The 20,354-nt window shown below is 44.1% G+C and overlaps 1 protein-coding gene across 12 annotated transcripts in view; it reads right to left on the reverse strand.

The window, feature by feature from the left end:
• Positions 1-12,009: 12,009 nt before the first annotated feature.
• The window catches only part of Ebf4 (EBF family member 4), a 64,745-nt gene continuing 56,400 nt past the window's right edge, over positions 12,010-20,354 (reverse strand). For 8 of the 12 annotated variants that reach the window (XM_078051521.1, XM_078051524.1, XM_078051523.1 and 5 more), the window contains 3 exons: positions 17,767-17,964; positions 15,075-15,150; positions 14,045-14,841 (listed from right to left, as the gene is read on the reverse strand). In XM_078051521.1, coding sequence (XP_077907647.1) covers positions 15,080-15,150; positions 17,767-17,964 — 269 coding nt within the window. In that variant the 3' untranslated portion in view covers positions 14,045-14,841; positions 15,075-15,079. Of the gene's footprint in view, positions 13,558-14,044; positions 14,842-15,074; positions 15,151-17,766; positions 19,166-20,354 lie in introns of those variants that run through there. The other 4 variants (XR_013439586.1, XM_078051522.1, XR_013439585.1 and 1 more) reach the window with 4 other exon arrangements.

Genomic DNA, 20,354 nt, shown 5'->3' on the forward strand with positions numbered 1-20,354 from the left:
GAAACAACCATCTCTACCTTCTACTTTATAATCTCTAGCCTTTGAAGTCCACAGGCAAAATTGCAACTGTAACCTACAGAATGTAGGCTCCCAGCATCCCTGCAATTCAGAGTAGAGCTTCCGAGGACAAGAATGGGGCAAAAATTAATAGGCAGAATCTGGCATTAAGGCACCATGTAGCTTCTTTTGGGGAAGTTTTAGTGAAAAAAAAAACTTTTTTATTGGAAAAAAGATATATATTTTTTTCCCCAAAATCAGTTGGCCAAAATAAAGAAAAACAAAAGGGAAAAATAGGGAGGGGGGAATCAGTTGATCATACTCATGTGGGTGTATTTCTGGAATTGCTTCTTGGATCCAGAGTTGTGGAAATGAACTCTGGATCTGGAAAGAATTTAAGCACAGGCAAGGCTTTATCAGGGACTTCTGCTCAAGGCAGAAGGAAGTTACAGCACTGAAAGAATGTGTTAGGCCAGTTCAAGCAAAGAACAAAGATGAACAGCTTTTATGAATCTGTGGGGTAGGTAGGAGCTGGGACCTTCTGTGTCATCACAGACAAAGGTGGGATGTTAGCCCCTACATCATGATCCTTCATACACTGCCATTTTTTTTTTTTGTACCAGGAATTGAACCCAGGGGTGCTTGGCCACTAAGCTACATCCCCAGACCTTTTTGTTTTTTATTTTGAGATGGATCTTGCTAAGTTGCTAAGGGCCTCACTAGGTTGCTGAGGCTGAACTTGAACTTGGGATCCTCCTGCCTCAGCCTCCCAAATCACAGATTAGAGGCATGTGAGCCACTGCACCTGGCTCTCACTACCATATTAAGTCTTCTTCCCCTGGGGGGTGTGCATTTTACTAGACTAATAACTGGGGGTCAGTTCTGTGACTATTCTACGTGTACACCTGTCCTTTACCACTTGCCCCTTATCATCTGGGAAAGTCTGATATCAGGCTTTAGCTGGCATTTTGTGGACCACAAAATCTCAGAAGACTAAGATAACTTTTCCAGCCTCCCATCTCCTGGCATATAATCTCATTCCCATAGCCTTGAAGACTGGTGTGTCTTTTAACTCCTAACTTTCCAGAAGAAGGAGAGCTAGCTTGGCTGTCTTGTTTCCTCTAAAAGGTGTTCATCCCTAAGCCTAAGGATCCTGTTTTTACTGTACAGGGGGTGGGATGGGGTGGAAGCAGGGAAGGTGACCATGTCAGTATGTATCTATCCATTCACCAATACCACACTGTTTCAACTACCACAGCTTCATGATACATCTTAAAAATAAGTAGTGGGCACAAGTAAAAGAATTAAATGGGACCATTACTTTCACCATATATAAAAATCAACTAAATAAGTGGATCAAAACCCTAAACTTCTAAGAGCTAAAACTATAAAACTCCTAGAAGAAAATGGGAAAAATCTTCAGGGCATTGGATTTGTCAGTGATTTCTTGGATATAACCCCAAAGCACAGCCAAGAAGAAACAAAATAAGTTAGTTGGACTTCATCAAAACTAAAGACTTTTCTTCATCAAAGAACATTATCAATAGAGTGAAAAGACAATCCACAAAATGGTCAAAAATATTTACAGAAATTTAAATATACAGAATATATAAAGAGTTCCCACAACTCAACAACAACAGCAAAAAACTCAAGCAACATAATTTAAAAATTGACATAGGATTTGAAAAGACATTTCTTCAAATAAGATATGCAAATGACCAATGAGCACATTAAGAGATTGGTCACCGTTAGTCATTAGAGAAATTAAAATTGAAACCACAACTTGATATCACTTTATACCAATTAATTTGACTTTTATCAATAAAATTTGAAAGAAAAATGTATTGGTGATGATATGGAGAAAGCTGAACCCTTGTGCATTGGTGGGAATATAAAATGTTGCAACCACTATGGAAAATAGTTTAGTGGTTGCTTAAAAAATTAAACATAGAATTATCATGTGACCCAGCAGTTACATTTCTCAGTATGTAACCCCCAAAATCATAAGCAGGAACTCAAACAGATACTTGTACAACAGCCACAAGGTGAAAAAAATCCAAGTGTCCATCAATAGATAAATGAATATACAAAGTATAATCAACACAAACAGAATATTTCTTAGCCATAAATGGAATAGAATTCTGATATAAGCTACAGCAACGATAAAATTTAAAAACATTGTACTAAGTGAAATAAGACAAATACAAAGGGACAAATATATGATTCAACTTGCTTAATTTGCCTAGAATAGGTAAATTCATAGACAGAACATGGAGTAGAAATGATCAGGGGCTGGACGTAAAAAGTGGGGATTTAATGTTTGATGGGCACAGATTTTCTGTTTGGGATGATGAAAAAATTCTGAAAATAGATAATAACGGTTGTACAATGTTGTGAATGTGCTTAATGTCATTGATTATACACCTAAAAATGGCTAAATGATAAATTTGAACTTATGCATATTTTACTACAATATAAAACTCCAAAAAAAAAAAAAAAAAGCAATCCTGAAAAAAATCAGGGTCTCCTTTGCTCTAAGTCATTCTCTCTGACAAAATAAAGTAAGTAAGGTGGACTTCATCAAAACTAAAAACTTTTGTTCATCAAAGAACATTATCAATAGACTGAAAAGACAATCCACAGAATGGTCAAAAATATTTGCAGAAATTTAAATTGTATTTAAACTGTGTTCCAGGAACAATAGGTTTGATCAATAAACAACTTGTGATGAGTTGAAACTACCTCCTAGGCAACAGGAACTCTCTTAAAGCTGCCTACAAGGTTCCACCCGATCAATCCTGAAATAATGATCAGTCAGATCACTTTTTTGACCAAGACTGCGTGACTGTGCACACTTAGTAGCCCCAAAGACAGGGCTGGAAATGCTGGTCCCTTGCCTTCCCAATGTGACCATACCTATATTAAAATTTCTTTCCTGCTTGTCAACATTACTTTTCCATTTGGTTTTTCAGGGCAAGTGGCCAGACCTGATTTGTTAGGGACCCCAGACTTTGGGGGTCTGGCCTAGGTCTCTGGTAACACAGTGTTTTTCAGTCCATGAACACAATGTGTTTCTCCATTTATTAGGTCTTCTTTGATCTCCGTTAACATTTTGTAATTTTCACCATATGGATCTTGCACATTTTTTTAAAGATTTCTATCTCTATACTTCATTTTTTGGATCAAACTGATAAATAATACTGTTGTAGAGTGAACTGTATCTTCTCAAATTCATCTGTTAAAGCCCTAACCTGCAGTCCTTCAGAATGTGACTCTGTTTGGGGTCAGAGCCAAGGTAATTGAAGTTAAATAAGGTCATGTGGACCCTGTTCCAATATAACTGTATCCTTATGAGAAGAGGGAGAGATGCCAGAACTTGCTCTCTCTGCCATTTAAGGACACAGGGAGAAGGTGGGCATCTGCAAGCCAAGGGGAGAGATCTCAGCAGAAACCAAATCTGATGCCCCTTTGTGTGTGTGTGTGTGTGTGTGTGTGTGTGCTGAAGATTGAGCCCAGAGCTTTGTGCATGCTTAGCATGTGCTCTACCGCAGAGCTACACACCAAGCACACTAAGCCCTCTTCTGACACTTTGATCTTTGATATCCGGCTTCTAAAGCTGTGAGAAAAATAGATTTCTATTGTTTTAGCCACCCAGTATTCTTAGAAAAACTTTAAGATTAAAAAACCCTCATTTTCCAATTGTTCATTGCTGAGATACGAAAATATGATTGACTTTAGTATATGGTCTCAAGTCTTGTGATCTTGCTAAATGTACATAAAAGCTTTAAAAAAGTCTCTTAGGGTTTCTGAATAGATCATTATATCTTCCAGGAATGGAGATAGTTTTATTTTTCCCTTCCAAGATTAACCTGTTTTTTTTTCTATTTTTTTTTCTTTCTTTCTGCTTATTGCACTTGCTAGGATTTCCAGTCATATCAAATTGGAGTTAAGAAACAATGGTTGAAAACCTCTAAATTTGGTGAAAGACATACATATTCACAAAAATTCAAAGAAGCATAGAAGGAACCCCCAAATAGAGGAGTAAGAGTGGGCATTCAGTCTGATGTTAATTGGTAAATTTTCATAGATGCCCTTTATCAAAGAAGGACAGACCCTTCTATGCCTAGTTTGCTGAGAATTTTTATGTTAGATGTCAGGTTAGTCAAATGCTTTTTTCTGCCTCTGTTGAGATGTTAATTTTTTTCTTGCTATTATGGTGAATTTTATATTAGAATTCCATTCCAAATGAAACAGAAGACCAGAAATTTTTCAAAAAGTGACAAAAAATATGAATTTAAAGAGTTTTGCCCCAGGGCTGTGTTAATTTTTTTTGGATAGATTGAAGATCTCTGGACTACCTGTATGTTGCAGAATACTACAATGATTCCTTATGTTATTGAGATTATGCCAGTTCTACAGAATGAGCACAACATGGCTATCACACTGGAGGTCTTGGTAAGACAAATATGCTTCAGACAATAGGAGAGATAACCCCATGAAGATTCAGAGTTATCGAATCTGTCTTTTTGGTAAAGTTTATAGGGTCAATTGTTCAAGGGCATGCCAGGCTATTGCCTCTAAAATAAGAGACTAATTGCTTATATCCCTACCAGAAAGAAGGAAGCACAGTGCTTAACAGTCTCTGGATTCTGGAAATAACACATTCTTTACCTAGGAACAGATTTGGGCCTCCAAAATGGAATTCATAGATTCAACCAAACTCAGATCAAAAATATTCAGAATGAATAATAAATCTACACTGAATATGTACGTACTATTTTTCTTGTCATTATTCCCTACACAAATGCGGTATTATAATTATTTATATGGCATTTACATTGTATTATGTATTGTAAATAATCCAGAGATGATTTAAAGTATCTGGGAGGACGTATGTAGGTTATATGCAAATACTGCAACATTTCATATAAGGGCTTGAGCATCCACAGATTTTGCATGCATGGGGGATCCTGGACCCAGTACCCTATGGATACCCAGTGACAACTCCAGCCCATATAGCAGGTGACACGGAGGCTGTCAGCTTTGAGGGAGGGGCAGGGTGCTTCTGTATATTTGTCCTAATTATTGTTAAGAAATAAATATTAATGTAGCAATTTTTTAACTTGAGGAACAGACACTCTTTTATGATTTATACAAAGATATTGTATGCACTATGCTTGAGAAAGAAATCTATCTGGTGTCCAAGGACAGAAAGACAAAGATAAGAGAGAAGACTCAAGCTAAATGTCTCCAAGTTTTCAAGGACAGCCTGAAGGAAACAAATGACCATAGGCTCAAAAATTTAATGTAAAACTGTCACTTACTAAATCTACCAATCACTAAAACTATAACTTAAAATATCACTTACTAAAATCTCCACGCAGGAAGAAGAATTAGGAGAGCACAATCAACATAGTGACTTAACTCCTCAGGTTTCTTGAAATTTTGAAGTTCAGATGGTTTGAAATATATATATATATATATATATATTGCCATTGAACTCAGGGGAACTTAACCACTGGGTCACATCCTTGCTCTTTAAAAAAAAAATATTTCATTTACCACAGGGTCTCACTAAGTTGCTTAGGGTCTCCCTAAGTTGCTGAGGCTGAACTCCTCCCTCAGCCTCCTGAGCTGCTGGGATTACAGGCGTGTTCCACCATGCCTGACATAGATGTTCTTTTAATTACGCCTTTATCAGCACAACTGTATGGAATTAAGTTACTAATTCATGCCAAGACATCAGAGGTCTCTCTTCAAATGGTGAAGACAGGTTGTGGGCACCTATGAAATAAGAGTTACGTGGGGTGTTTTCAGCCAGTATTTCTTCAAGGACTTTTTCGGCCCTGCCATCATTTCCCCCACTTTCTGAAACTCCAATGAGACTAATGTTATCTCTTTTGTAATAATCCCAAAGGACTCTAAGGTTTTCTTTATCTTCTTTTTCCCCTAGTCTATTTTCTTTCTCTTTTTTTAAAATATTGTTTTCAGTTGTAGATGGACACCACAATATTTTTATTTGTTTATTTTTCTGTGGTGTTGAGGATCAAACCCAGGGCCTCATGTGTTCGAGGTAAGCGCTCTACCACTCTAGCCCCAGCCTCAGCCCCTCTATTTTCTCTTTGTACAGATTTGTTCATTTCTATTAGTCTGTCATTGAGTTCACTGATTTTTTTCCTTTGTCCTCTTCATTTGGCTGTTGAATCCACCCACTGAGATTTTTATTGGTTGTATTTTTCAGGTCTAATGTGTCCATCTGATTCTTATTTAGAACTTTTATTTTTCACAGACTTTCTGTTTCTTGGCTGAGTCTATTTTTTTTATTTATTTAGAGCATATTCGCAATTGTTTGTCGAAACATTTTATCATGACTGCTTGAAAACTGTCATAGGTTAAATCTAGTTTTTCTGTCATCTCAGTGTTAAATGTTCTTTTTTTTTTTTTTCCAGTGAGGATTTTTTTTTTCCCCATTCTGATCTTCTTGGTTTTTGGCATGATGAGTGATTTCAATTGCAACCTGGACATTTTGTACTGTTATGAGACTTTGAATCTTTTATAAATGTGTGTTTTAAACTGGCCTTTTACTGATACCAATCTGGCAGGGCAAGGTTCAGTAAGAGGTGGGGACCGTTCTACTAGATGGAGGTAGAAAATCCAGGTACCCCACGATTTCTTTTTTCTTTTTTTTTTTAATATTTATTTTTTAGTTCTCGGCGGACACAACATCTTTGTTGGTATGTGGTGCTGAGGATCGAACCCGGGCCGCACGCATGCCAGGCGAGCGGGCTACCGCTTGAGCCACATCCCCAGCCCCCCCACGATTTCTGTTGACTTCTGGAGTAGGTGTTCCTTTTTACTGATGACCAAGGGTAGAAGGTCTTTCTTGCTCCAAGGGTCATCTCCACTGTCATCATGGTGTACATGTGTGGGAGGGACTAGCTTTATTGTCTCTTGGCCGTGGTGAAAATAGTGACCCCACACTGGGCTTTCTGTGACACCAGCAGGGAGAGTGAGTGGTCCCTTGTCACTACTGAGCAGTGGGTGGAAATCCAGGTTCCTTGTGCGGTTTTTGCAGAGAAGCCAGTGAGACCACGTAAGTAGAAGGAGGCCTCCTTCCTGGCTGACATGGGTGACTATCTCAGTTCTCGACTTGCTCTTCTCTGACACCACTCTCGCAGCAGTTGTTGGGGTATCACATCACAGCCCTTGAAGGGTGGAATTCAGGCTCTCTGCTGGGTGCTTGCTGGTGTGGAAATAGATGGGGCCACAGTTTTTCCTGTGGGGTTTGGTCTGAGTACAGTGGTTATTATCTCTAAGTTTCTGTCTTATTCGCTCACTCCTTATTTGATCCTTTGGCTAGAGAGAGCAAGGTTTTTGTTGGTGGTGCTGTTACTGTGTTGTTGTTTTTGCACACATTGGTATTTGGTTTCTGGCTTTGAAAGTTCCAAATCAGGACCCATGGGGCAAAAGGATAATGCAGAGAACTCTCTGCCACAGTCTTTTCTCAAATGCTGAGGTTCCTAGATAATCTGCCTCCTTTTCTCCTCGAGTCCTTTTATGTTTGTCTTATATATAATCTTATATATAATGACTGAGTTTAAGTTAACAGAAGGAATAAGGAAAACTACATTACTCCACCTTCTAGGAACTTTCTACAGCTCTTTGATTTATTTTCTTGGTGCATAAAGTGCTCTCTTCATATCCCTTATATTTCCCCACTCCTCCCACCACCTGTTGAGTGCCCCTTTCTCTGCACTCAGCCTCCAAGAGCATGCTGCTGTATATTCTCTGGGCACTGAGCTGCGTCCCTGTGGACTTCCTTTTTATGTTTCTGTGATCTTTCTCCTAATCAATCTGTAGTGTCTATACTACCTGAAGGAGAATTAGGATTGCTGTACAATGAAATGAACAGAGCAGGCTCAGTGTTTGTTTTGTGTGGAGCTTCAAAAGGAAAGGAAAACAGAAAGTGAAGCCAAGATCATCTCTTGGAAAGAGACTAGAGGGACAGCAAGACTTCCACTCATCACTTTACCTTGGGGACTGGTGCAGGGTCACCTCCTGGGAGGTAAGAGAGAAGGGAAAGGGAGTCCAACATGGGCAGGGAGTGAGTGGGAGGAGGATAAGCACAAGAGAGGGGGTGATTTTAGCAATGTTTGTGGCAAAAACTGTATTAACAGAGACACAACAAAGACACCACTACTGCCCTCCCAGTGAGTGACCAAGATCAAGTCAATTGTCTGTTTGCTGTATGTGTCCACTTCTGCTGCAGAGCTCTACCCCGCCTCACCTCATCTTTCTGGGTGGAGGAGCCCTGCCCTTTGTTTTTCAGTGGCCTAGAACACATCCTGAAGCTTCACTTGAAATAGAGGGGAGTCTTCACCCAAGAACTTGGGGTGCTCTAAAGGAAAGCCTTGCTCCTGCTCTTGGAGAGACTAGGTAGATGGGCACAGTGGAGGCTCCAAATATCTCACCAGATCCTCTTTAGCAACCAGTGGTATAGTGAAGGCTGGTTGGTAACAGCTCACTGCTGCCTCCTGTCCCAAGTACTGCTCATGGCCAAAAGGGAGGTGCTCCACATTCTCCACTCCCACTCCAGCAGTTTGCAGCCAATGACTGACTGGCACAGGGATACTAAAGCAATCTCCTGTCTACAAGGAAGGTCCAACTATGTAACCCTCCAGCCTCCAGAGTGGTGACTATGCCAGTCTCCCATGGAGACCATATTCTTGCCTAGCTTTTCCTCCAGTCCTGATCTTTCCTTCTTCTCCTCCTCCTCCTCCTCCTCCTCTTCTTCCTCCTCCTTTTTTTTTCACCCAGAAATCACTTTCATGTGTTCCCCAATCCCCAGGTTGAGGTCTGCTTCCAGGGAATCCCACCTCAGGCTGTGTTGCACATTGAATAAATTGAGGACCTGATAGCAATGTAGACCCATCATAGTGGTTGTGTGGAGGCAAAAGGAGGCCTCCTGAGAGCTCTTTCTTCTTCTCAGGCAGCTCCTGCTGCAAACCCAACCCTTGCCTGGGCACACTCAGGTACCTTTGCCACCCTGCACTTCTCCTCTCTCAACACCTTCTGCAATGAGTTGCTCCCCAGAGGAAATGGGTTTGGAGGAATTCTGTCAACCTGGAGGCTTGATGATGAGCTTTTGGGGGGACACCCTTGCCTCACTCACCAATGGATCAGAGAGATGCCTGGCAGTCTCTTGGTACCTGCTCCTGGCCTGGCCTGACCATATGAACCTGCAGAATTCCATGCTGGGGAACCAGTAGAGGCACTATTGGCAGGTCTACCAGGTTGGGGCCACTTTATCACATTCCACTGGCAACCACAATTTGTCTTGGCAAGGTGAACCTCTAGGCCTAGCTCCAAGGAGGGCCTGGAGAATGGCCCAAAAAAACCCAGCTCTTGCCACAGAAGCCAAAGCTGGCTGGGCTTAAGGCAGTGCCAACCTAAATTGGTTGGATCCTCCCCTATCCTCTGAAAGGTGAACTCAGTACTGGGTGGATGGCACAGGGGTGGCTAGGCTCCCAGGTACATGGAACCCCAGGAGAGGCACCAGGGACATGGACCCAGGCCAGAAGGGCTTTTCTGCCCTTCACTGACCCCGAGCCAAGCCTTCAGGAGCTATACTCATGGATGAATACCAGGGCTCCAGGCAGCCTGACACCCTCCCCACCCCAGCCAGAGTTGTATCTGGGGCAGCTTTCATTCCTAGGCTGGCAAAGGGTAGGGTAAGAAAGGCTTTGGAAAATCCAGATGCTGGGCCCAAGGAACAACAAACCTGCTATTTGACAGAGTTTTCCTTTCCCCCTTTAAACACTTGGCTCTTTCTCTCTCAAGGAATAAAATAGTCAAAAAGGATATGTAAAAAATGGTCTTGTTTCTGTTACTGCCCTGCCAGAAGCCTCTTTTGCATCTTGAGAGTCATGAAGTCTCTTCTGTTCTGTCTCTGGTGGAAATCTAAGTGCTCAGAACTCTCCTACCCACTCCTATGAGCAGTCCCTGCAGCTCCAAATCCAGACCAGGCCCCCAACTCCCTGGGGCTCCCCTGCCAAGGCTGAGGCCAGGTGGGGGCTTAGACATCTTCACCTTTCCAAAGTGAGCGGAGGCAAGGGCTCCTGCTTGGACCACTCACAAAGGCTCTTCTTGATCTCCAACTGAGGGTCAGAGAGACCCGAGAACTAAGGAGGGAATCCTGGCTGGGTTGGAGTCATAATGGTTAGGATAGATAGATTTAGATAGAACGATTTCAGTGAAAGATTAATTTGTATTTATTCTTGTATTTTTCCCCTCCCTTGTTCCCAGTAGGCAGCAGAAACTAGCATGACAGGAGGAAGTACTGAGGTCCTCTATGTTTTTTTTTTTTCCCCAGAAGTCTAGCTCTTCTTTTCTGTTTGTTTGAGAGAAATAAGAGCCAGTTTTTTTTGTTTGTTTGTTTGTTTTTTTTTTGGTACTGGAGATTGAACTCAGGTGCACTTTACTATTGAGTTCTTTTATTTTTTATTTTGAGAGAGTGTTTTGCTAAGTTGCTGAGGGCCTTGCTAAATTGCTGAAGCTGACCTTGAATATGTAATCCTTCTGCCTCAGTCCCCTGAGGCCCTGGGATTGTAGGTGTGTGCCACTGCACCCAGTGAAGCCTAGCTTCTTGAGAGGGTGGGAAGGGCAAGAGCCAGTGCCTTCTGCAAGAGTAATACAGAGAGAAAGGCTGGGGTTGTGGCTCAGTGGTAGAGCGCTTTTCCTAGGACGTTTAGTTCTCAGCACTGCATATAAATAAGCGAATAAAATAAAGGTCCATTAACAACTAAAAAATGATTTTAAAAAAAGAGCAATACAGAGATAGAAAGAGGAGAGAGAGGGAGGGAGGGAGTAGAGAGAATAGGGTTGCATGTTAATGACTGATATACTGTGGGTAAGGATGTATGGCAGTTTACCACTAAACATTAGACAGTTAATGCACTGTTTTACAATTAGACATAATTAATGTTATTTAGCACATTAACAAAATAGTAAAGAAAACATTTAGTTAAATTTGATATCTATTCATAAGTTTTAAAAAATTTTTAGAAAATTAAGAATAGGATGTTCATAAACCCAGTGTAATAATGGCAAACTGCTAAATGTTTGCTGTCCAAAAAACAAAGGAACAAAACAAAGATGTCCACTGTCACTACTTATATTTAATATTGTATTGGAGGTTCCAGCCAGTGCATTTAGGCAAATATATAAGTAAATAAATTAAAACTGAAAGCAAAGAAATAAAACTGTTCTTACTTGCAAATGACATAATTGTGTACTTGAGAAAATTATATACTTAAGACAAACTATGAATAAAATATTACTGTAAGTGACCCAAGCAAAATTGCTGGATTCAAGGTCATCATACAAAAATCAAATTGTGTTTCTATACACTACAACAAATATATAGAAAATGAAATTAAGAAAATGACATTTATAATAGCATAAAATAATCAAATACTTAGAAATAAATGGAAGATATGTAAGACTTTGACACAGAGGCTTATAAAATATTAATAAGAAAAGTTTTAAAAGATAGATCTTTAGGGGATAAGGTTGTGGCTCAGTGGTAGAGCACTTTCTTAGCATGTGTGAGGCACTGAGTTTGATCCTCAGCACTGCAAATAAATAAATGAATAAAATAAAGGTTCAACGACATCCAAAAATATATTTTTAAAAAAATAGGTCTTCATAGATTGAAATATTCAATATTTTAAAGTTGTCAATTCTCCATTAATTGATCTATAAATATAATGTACTCCCAGTGAAAATCTGGACAATTTAAAATATAAAAATAAATAGACCATTATAAAATTAATATAGAAAAAAAGACCTAGGATAGCTAAGATCATTATAAATAACTGTTTTACTCCTTGCTGTACTAGATATCAAAACTTACTATAAATTTAAAGTCATTATGATAGTATAGTACTGATGGAAGAATAGATGAAAAGACAAATGAATCAGAACAGAGAATCCAGAATAGACCCCTACATATAGATATGAATATTTGATTTATGTCACAGGTTCCACTGTAGTAAGATGGCAAAACATAAGTTCACTTCAATAAATGGTGGGCAAAAAATTAAACTGGATCCCTAGCTCACACTGCTCACAAAAGGCAATTCTAGTTGGATTATGGGTCTTAATATAAAAATAAAACCAAGGAAACTTCTAAAGTATCTTCTTTAGTGTAGGAAAATATTTTTCCAAGGGTGTAGGATACTAGCCATACAGAAAATACTGAAAACTTAAGACTATATACAATTAAGAAGTTTCAGTTCTCAAAAATTTTATAATGAGAATGAAGAGAAAGGAACATGGAAGAAGTGATAAAAGGAGGTGAGGTCTGCGTTCGTGGTCAGTGCTTCACATCCATCAGGTCTCTCAAGTTGAGGGTCTTGTGAACATCAGATTTCTAGGCTGATGCCTCCAAAGAACTGGCCCCCAATTCCCTTCCATCATCCAGGGGTTGTTATTACTTCGATTGAGGTGGTTGCAGGGGGGAAAAAGCTTGAGGGTTTAAGTGTGGCTGGAGCGGGGGAAGGTGGCCACTCCTGACTGAGGAATTAAGAGCTTCAGAAAATCACGATGAAGAGCCTGTCTCTTTTGGGGGAGAAAGAAACTGTGACATGTGAACCTTTTCCTATTTGGAAAAGTTATCCTAGAGAAAAAGAGACTTTGGGGTCCATTTGAATCACCTCAAACATGTTCAATGGTTGCTTGCTTCATCATTTTGAAATTGGTAGTGTTGGTGGGAAATAGACCTTGGTGTGTGTGTGTGTGTGTGTGTGTGTGTGTGTGTGTATGAATGAGAAAGGGTAGTAGTGACTCAAATGGTGACTTGAGAAATGTTGTGGGATCATTTTGAAGACAGATACTATGATTTATCTATATTGATCATGGCATTGACCTATCCTGGGAACCAGCTTGTACCACAGTCCAGCTACCGCTCTTGCTCAGTATGGAGTGCAGTTCTTCAGAGGGAGAGCCCTGGGCAGTAGCTGATAACTGAATGGAACACAGCTTGGACAGACAAGCTCTGGTGCTTTGTAACACAGTGCAAGTAGGAACAGAGTGGGAGGCCAGGCAAATGCTGAAACTAGGAGAGGATGACTAGAGACAGGACCCTCTGTAAGAGTCCCAAGTGAAGTGAATTCCAGGTGTGGACCAAGAACACCAGAGAAAGAAGTAAGAAGTCTCTGAAGGACAGGACCAGCCCATCTGCCTGGGCAAGTATGTTTATCTAGAAAGCTGCAGGGCATGGGTGGGTGGGCTGGGAAGGACAGGTTCCTGCAAACCAGAGCCAAGAAGTGCCAAGGAGGGGAAAGAGCAAAGCCTGAGGCACTAAGCTGGACACTTAGCTCACTGGATAGTGGATCAGAAAAGTGGTTTCTAAGGTCAAACAGCCAGACCTTTGTCCAGGGCAGAAATCAGGGAGACAACTGGGATTCTTCCAGGGTGGGGGTGGGTGAGTGCACCTCGGAATCTTGTTTATTACCTTCCTCTCAACCTCTGAGGCAGGACAGCCAGAGAGGCCTGGACCTGGGAGGAGTGAAAAGGGGTGGGATGTGGCTCAGAGGGGCAGCCCCAGGAGCCCAAAGCTGCCCTGCCAAGCCCGGGTGAGGCCGATAGCCTCTGTCAGAGACTGGATCTCACTTCCGAGCCTCTGTATGTCTGGGTAGTATTTGATTTGCTCTGTACCAGTTCCCAGCAACATCTTTCTAACAACCCCCACCTTGATGCTGGCTATACAGCTGGGCCTTCAGTGGCCTGAGGCCCAGAAAGAGATCTTGGGACTGAGCCCATCTTCTGGGTCCTTAGGCCTGACAGCCAGCCTCCAAACTTTCCCCCACAGGAACTGAAAGCAGACATTGGCAGGGCATGCTTGCTCAGTTGAACTCTGGGGTTGTTTAATAAGGCCAAGGTGCAAGAAGGCAGCCCAGGGCATGCTTTGGATGGGCCCCATGAGATCTGCAAAACTACTGAGAAAAGCAGACCCACACCAAGGAAGGAGACGAGAGAGGCTAGGTGGCCATCTGCATCTGGTTTATTGTTCTATTTTCTCCAGACTTAGCAGAGCAGAGTGTTAGGCCACCTGGGGGGCAGCCAGGTCATTCATGGGGCCAACCAGAGTCAGTGTGTATGAGGGGCCAGAGTTCATGAGACATCCACTTGAGGGAAGACTCAAAATCCAGGAGGCCTGGCAACCCTCTTCTGTATCCTCCATGCCCAAAGCCCCCACAGGGAGGCATGATGTGAAAAGCATAAATATGCTGGTCTCAAAGGACGTGGGGGCAGCCACAGGGTCCAGCTGCTGATGGAAGCTCCATGGGAGCCTGGGTGGACCGGAGGCTGTTGGGTCCACCCTTTTCACTGGAGAGAAGTCGGGATGCTGGGCCAATTGAGATGGGTCAGATGCAAACAGGACCTTTCCAGGTCACCTCTCCCTGAGCTGTCCTCTTTCCCATGGTCCCCATCCCATGCTCCCCTCACTGACATCCCTGGTCTGCACAGAATCCATCTCTTCCAGAGGAACCGACCCAACAAGCGAGGCCTGGCATCCCAGCACCTCCCTGGGAGGCTCTCCTGCCAAGAGCATCAGTACTGTGCCTAGGTTTCCAGCCAGACCCAAGAAAGGGAGATGAGAGAAGCTTGTGAGGCTGAAGGGGCCTTGAGCATAGGGGGAAGGTCTCTCCCTGTTCAGCCCAAGGGTTGAGGTCTGACCACAGCCCTGGCCCTGCATCTGTTTGTACCGCCATCCAGGACATGACTGGGAATCCCGGAGGGACCTCCAGTCCAGGCTCAGTGGGGGCAACACCTGCAGACCTGGGGGGGAGAGTGGAGGAGAGAATAAGGTCCTGGAGGAGAACTGGCTGCAAGGGAACAGGAAGTGACTTCTCATCCCCTGTTAGTTTGGATCACTGGGGTGGGCTATGTGCCTCCAACAGTTATCTAGAGGGGCTCAGGACAGGCAGACTTGGACCCCAGCTCCTCACCCCTGCGAAGGCCTTTTGGAAAGAGAATCCAGGGGAGGAGGCAATACCCAGCCAACGACCTACCGTAATTAGGAGTATGCCAGGCCTTGGAGCCCTCGGGCCGGAGAGTGGAACTTGTCAGAATCCTCAAAAGGCTGGTCTGGGATCATTAAGAAGAAAGGATCTGTAAACCCTGCACAGCCTGGTGACCTCACCTGCCTGTGCCCCTCTGGGCTGGAGATAGCAGGCGGGGAATATGGTACTTTCCCAAATTACCACCCTTAGCCCTGGCCTGGGGCCAGCACTACAGATGGAAAGCTGAGAGGTGCCCCAAACCTCTCAGGAGGTGCAGCCCACATTCTTGTTCTTCTAACTTCCTCCAATTCCAAGCTCCTCTTACCAAGCCCACTTTCTTCAGAGGGCCAGTGTCAAGGTGAGGAAAGCAGATAGCCAATGACCAGGACAGTAAGGACAAAGGCCACCTTCCAGAAGCATTGACACCTATGCTCACTAGCAGCATGCTGAGTTCCACGTGGGTGAAATGCATCACTGTCCTGTTCCCTGCCCTGAATAACCTCTTCCAGTGCTTCCATTTGCTGGCAGGAAAACTCAGGACCTTCTGACCTACCTATCCCTCATATTTTAAGCCCCAGGCACACTGGAGTTAGGACAAATTATCCAAAAATTGGAGATAAGTTTAAGAGGGACTGCATATCCTTTTAAAGTCACTCTGGGTCATTTATCTCAAAAGTCTACCTTAAAATTCTCTTATTCTGGGGCTGGGGCTGAAGCTCTGTGGTAGAGCACTTGCCTGTCACATGTGAAGCACTGGGGTCGATCCTCAGCACCACATTAAAATAAATAAATAAAATAAAGTTTTTTTTTTAAAAATTCTCTTATTCTGAAAAATATGATTTTTTTTCCTTCTCGACTTATACATACATTACTGATTAGGGCCCAGGCTTTGTTAAGTTGATGTTAACTTGGAGGAAACTGACAAATAGCAGATGACTTCCATTTGGTAGAAAATACAATCCCCCAAAGCAGATGAGAGTTGACTACATGGTAGAACCAGCCTACACCAGACAATCTTATTTCAGCATCCTTCATTTCACTTACTTGAGTCCCCACATTCTCCTTTAGGTCACCCTGTCATCCTGCTAGCTCTCTCACCCAAGACTTAAATAAACCTCTGGCATGTTCTGGTATGAGTTATGCCTTTAATGTTTTCAATGTGAGCTCTAACATCCTTGCTTCCCCTTCCACACACCTCTACCTGGAAGCCTCCCCTATTGAGATCCTTCCTCCTCCACTTAGAAAATGAATTCATGGGGCTGGGGTTGTGGCTCAGCATTAGAGTGCTTGCCTAGCATGTTCGAGGCCCTGGGTTCGATCCTCAGCACCACATAAAAATAAATAAGCAAAATAAAGGTATCGTGTCCAACTCCAATTGAAAAATAAAATATTTTTTAAAAAGAAAATGAATTCATTTTTCAAACGCTGCCTGGGTCAGGCCATTTCTGACAGTGGCCCACCCTCTAGATGGTTTACCAAGCAGCCCCGTTCCAGTACAAAATTCTGTAATTACTTGAATCAGTCTGGACTGTTCAGAACAGTCTTGGATAGGGCAGAAGCAGAGCTAAAAAGTTTCTAGATTGCATTGGATTGCTCTGTTCCCTACTTTACTCCAAAGTATAGCTGTTTTTTCTGGTGATCAAGCCCCAGGCTTGCTCCACTCTCCTCCAGTGTCTGCTATAAGGAACCTGGGGCACAGAGAACCCATGGGGCACTATTCATAGTTGCTCCCCTGCCTGGGCATGGGAACCATTGCATCTGTCCCTGCCTTAGATCTGGAAATGACTTGGGCTCACAGCCTCTTTCAGCTCAGTGCCCCACAAACTGTACTGCAGCTTCTCTGCCTCTGCATTTGAAGGGTGTCCCTCCGACCACAATTCATTCAGTAATTCAGCCACTAGTTACTAAGCATTTGTGGTGTGTCAGATGCTGAGTTAGGTGCTAAGCTCTGAACTGAGTCCCAGGAGATCTCCTGGAGACATCCCTGTGGCCAGACAGGGAAACACCTGTCTTGGGGAAGACACCTTCATCTGGCTCTGCTTCCAAGGATCCCTGTCATCTGGGACCTCCTCTGCTCCACATGCTATTGATTCTGCCTCCTTCCCCACAGCCAGTCTCTCCCTCTGTCTGCTAGTGAGTTTTCAACGACCACTTGGATAGGAAAGTTCTGCAGCGTGTGTATAATGTGAATGAACAACCATTTCATTAACAGGAACAGGAGGGGTGACTTGATTTCCATGCCTAATCTAAAAAGTAGGGGAGGGAAAGCTAGGTTAAATCTTATCTAAGGTCAGTTCCCTTTCGTTCCTTGAGTGACCCTGTCTCACAGTGGTGTGTGCTACCCTCTGGTGGACACAAGGAGGCACAGGAACAAGGCATGCAGCCCATGTGGGTTCCTCCAGCTCTCAGAATTGGGTCTTTGCTCTGCTCAGTCAGATGAGCCTATGGAGGTGGTCTCTAGGCCTTCTCTAGCTGCGATTTCCCTCCTCTTGGCCAAGGGGACAGTTTAGAATCCAGAGTGCTAACTATTCCTAGCTGTGAGGTTCAGGTCCAGATGGATGTCCTTGGACCCCTGCAGAATTTCCTGCTGAGCACCCACTGCGGCAAACTGCTCAAGATGTGCGTCCAGTGGTCCCCTCCAGCCTAGCCACTGTCTTTGACCCTTCTCACCGGTCATCATGAGTCAGTGTGTATCACTCACCTGGAAGCCCCTCTCCGTGGACTCTGGGGCAGGCCTGGGGTGGGGAGCTGGGTGGACGCAGCACGGGGGCAAAGGCGCTCCTCTGCTTGACGGCGGAGATCATGTTGACAGGCGAGAAGGAGAAGACGCTGGTAGTGGGGGCAGCGGCCGGGAGGGACATGGAGGAGGCAGCCGCCAGCGGGGGGCTAGAGGGCATGACTCCGGGGCGGGGCAGGGAGGGGCAGGCGCAGCAGGGAAGGCAGTGGGAGACACAACAGGGAGACAGCACCAAAGTGAGCAGCAGGGTCGCCCGTGTGGGCTGTGGGCCTCGCTTGGGCTGCTGACCAGGCACTAGGCTCAAACCTCCCTGGGGGCTGGGAGGGTCCTGGGGACCAGTACAGGGCCGGGTCTGGAGGTGGGCTGGGAGCCTCTGGGGTCATGGGCCAACCCTCGCCTCCTTGGGGGTTCTGGAGACCCTTTCTTGGAGCTGGAGATGACAGGGCCAGATGAGGCAAAAACAAATACAAAACCAGACACTGGGTGATCCCCCAAAGGTAAGAGATGAGTAGGTTAGGGGATTCTGAGATGCTAAAGAAACGTTTATGGGCCCTTGAGGTACTAAGGCTAGAGTCAAAAGTTCAGGGATCACAGCAGAACTGGGCACGAGGAGTTGAAGTTTGGGGGTACAGACAGGTCTTTGTGAGGCCTCCCTGCCCACACAAACACCCTAACTTTCTCCATGAATATGTTCTTCTCAATATGCCTTGTCTATCTCTGACTCTGCTTCCTGGGCACTTTGGTTCTTTCCAGCTTAATACAGGACTCTGTCATCTCCAGTCTGTACCTTGGAGTCTCCTCTATCTCTCTTTTCAATTTCAAAGAAAAGCGAGGGATCCCTGTCCTCGAAGCTTCCTGTTCTTCCATTTCAGCCATCCAGGGCTATGGCATGCTCTCCTGGGAACACTGAGGGAGCTTGCAGCCTCCTCTCCTGGAGGCTCCCACCTAGGCATCTCTGGACCCCACCTCACTACATCCTCACCTGAACCCAAGTCCCTTCCTCCTCTTCTAAAGACTACTAAAGTCTGTGGTTTGAGCATGTCCAAGCAGCAGGCAATGGACAGTGGGTGGGGGCTTCCTGGAAGAAACCTGTAGCCTGGGACGGATACCTTTGACATCAGAGCACCCCACTCTGACTTTATTACAATGGTGTCTTCAACAGCTGTCCCCCTTCTAGATGTCTTCAGCCCCATGGTTGAATCTCCTTTAAGACAATGCGTCTGATATCTAGTGAAGCTACAGCCCCATGGAGGGCTTAAGACTGAGACCATAAAATATACTGCCATCTCTCAAGGCCCAGAGTGCTCACAGACACATCTTTTAGTTGGGGTTGTACTTAGAGTTTTAGATCATTCCAAGGTTTCTGGAGATTGATGCAAAATAAATAAATAGATAGATAAATAAATAAATAAATAAACCTGTGCAGATAACCCCAGACCCTCTGGCTGGGACAGTTCAGATGTCATTCGAGGAATGTCCTAGCAAACTCAGTGAGAAATGATGCCCCATGCAATCATGCCACAAAACATCCTACACACGGGGAGTGGATGGGGACCTGGGTAAGCACTCGTGAAGACAACATCATGAGATGGAACTGGCCCTTGGCTAAGACCCGGGTGTCCTGGGATGAAGGTGGAAACAGGACTGAAGTAGCTCTGTAATTCTTGGCACACTTGCTGAATGGGGGGAGTGCAGGTGGGCCGACTTCTGTACAGCAGGGCAGTGTGTACCACTGTTGACTGCACCATGTGTATATGGCAGGGGAGGTGGTAGGGCTGCTAGAGGAGATTCAGAAATGTAAGGGGTGACCAGAGAAAGGCTGTGAGGGCACTGTCCCAGAATTGAAGGGAATGGGAATATTGCAACCTAGCCTGGCCAGGGGATACAGGCCTTGTGAGGGACACCAGAGGTCCATGCCATGTGTGGATTCTGGCTTATGGTGCTTTGGTTTCTAGAAGTTGAGCTCAGGCCAGAAGGAGAGTGCCAGACTCATCCCCAGCCAGAAAGAACAGTAGTACCCAGGACACAGATCCCTGGCAAGACAACTAGGCCTATGGCTAGATAGTTCTAGTCTCAGCAATGGCAAACAGAGGGTAGGGGAGATGAGGGGACTTTTGGCAAAGTCGCCACCAGCTACTTCTTGGGCAGCTCTCATCATTTCTTAGCAGTCTCCCAGGACTTGAGGGACAACCTCTCTTAGGAGTGATAGGGAGGATTCTGATGGGTGAGTAAGGATGGAATTACCCCCCAAGCCCAGTGCTTTGTACACAATAGGTGCGTTATAAATGTCTGTTGAGAAGCGATTGATATTGGAAGGGACTGTAGGGCAGTATAGAAAGCTCAAGCATAAAGGCAGTTCTGGATGTCACTCACCCGTGACATTCAGCCATTGCCCATCCACCTAGTTCTGAGCCACCCCACTCCAAAAAATCTGAGATAGTAGGAGTCGGATCTGTGAAATCATCCATTCCTCTAGAATGTTGCCTGTCTTCTTATGCTCAGTGGCACATTCAGATCTGAGAACCACAGTAGGCAGGGGGTAGTACTGATCT

Source organism: Ictidomys tridecemlineatus, chromosome 5 (genome assembly GCF_052094955.1).
Source record: "Ictidomys tridecemlineatus isolate mIctTri1 chromosome 5, mIctTri1.hap1, whole genome shotgun sequence".
Lineage (NCBI taxonomy): Eukaryota > Metazoa > Chordata > Mammalia > Rodentia > Sciuridae > Ictidomys > Ictidomys tridecemlineatus.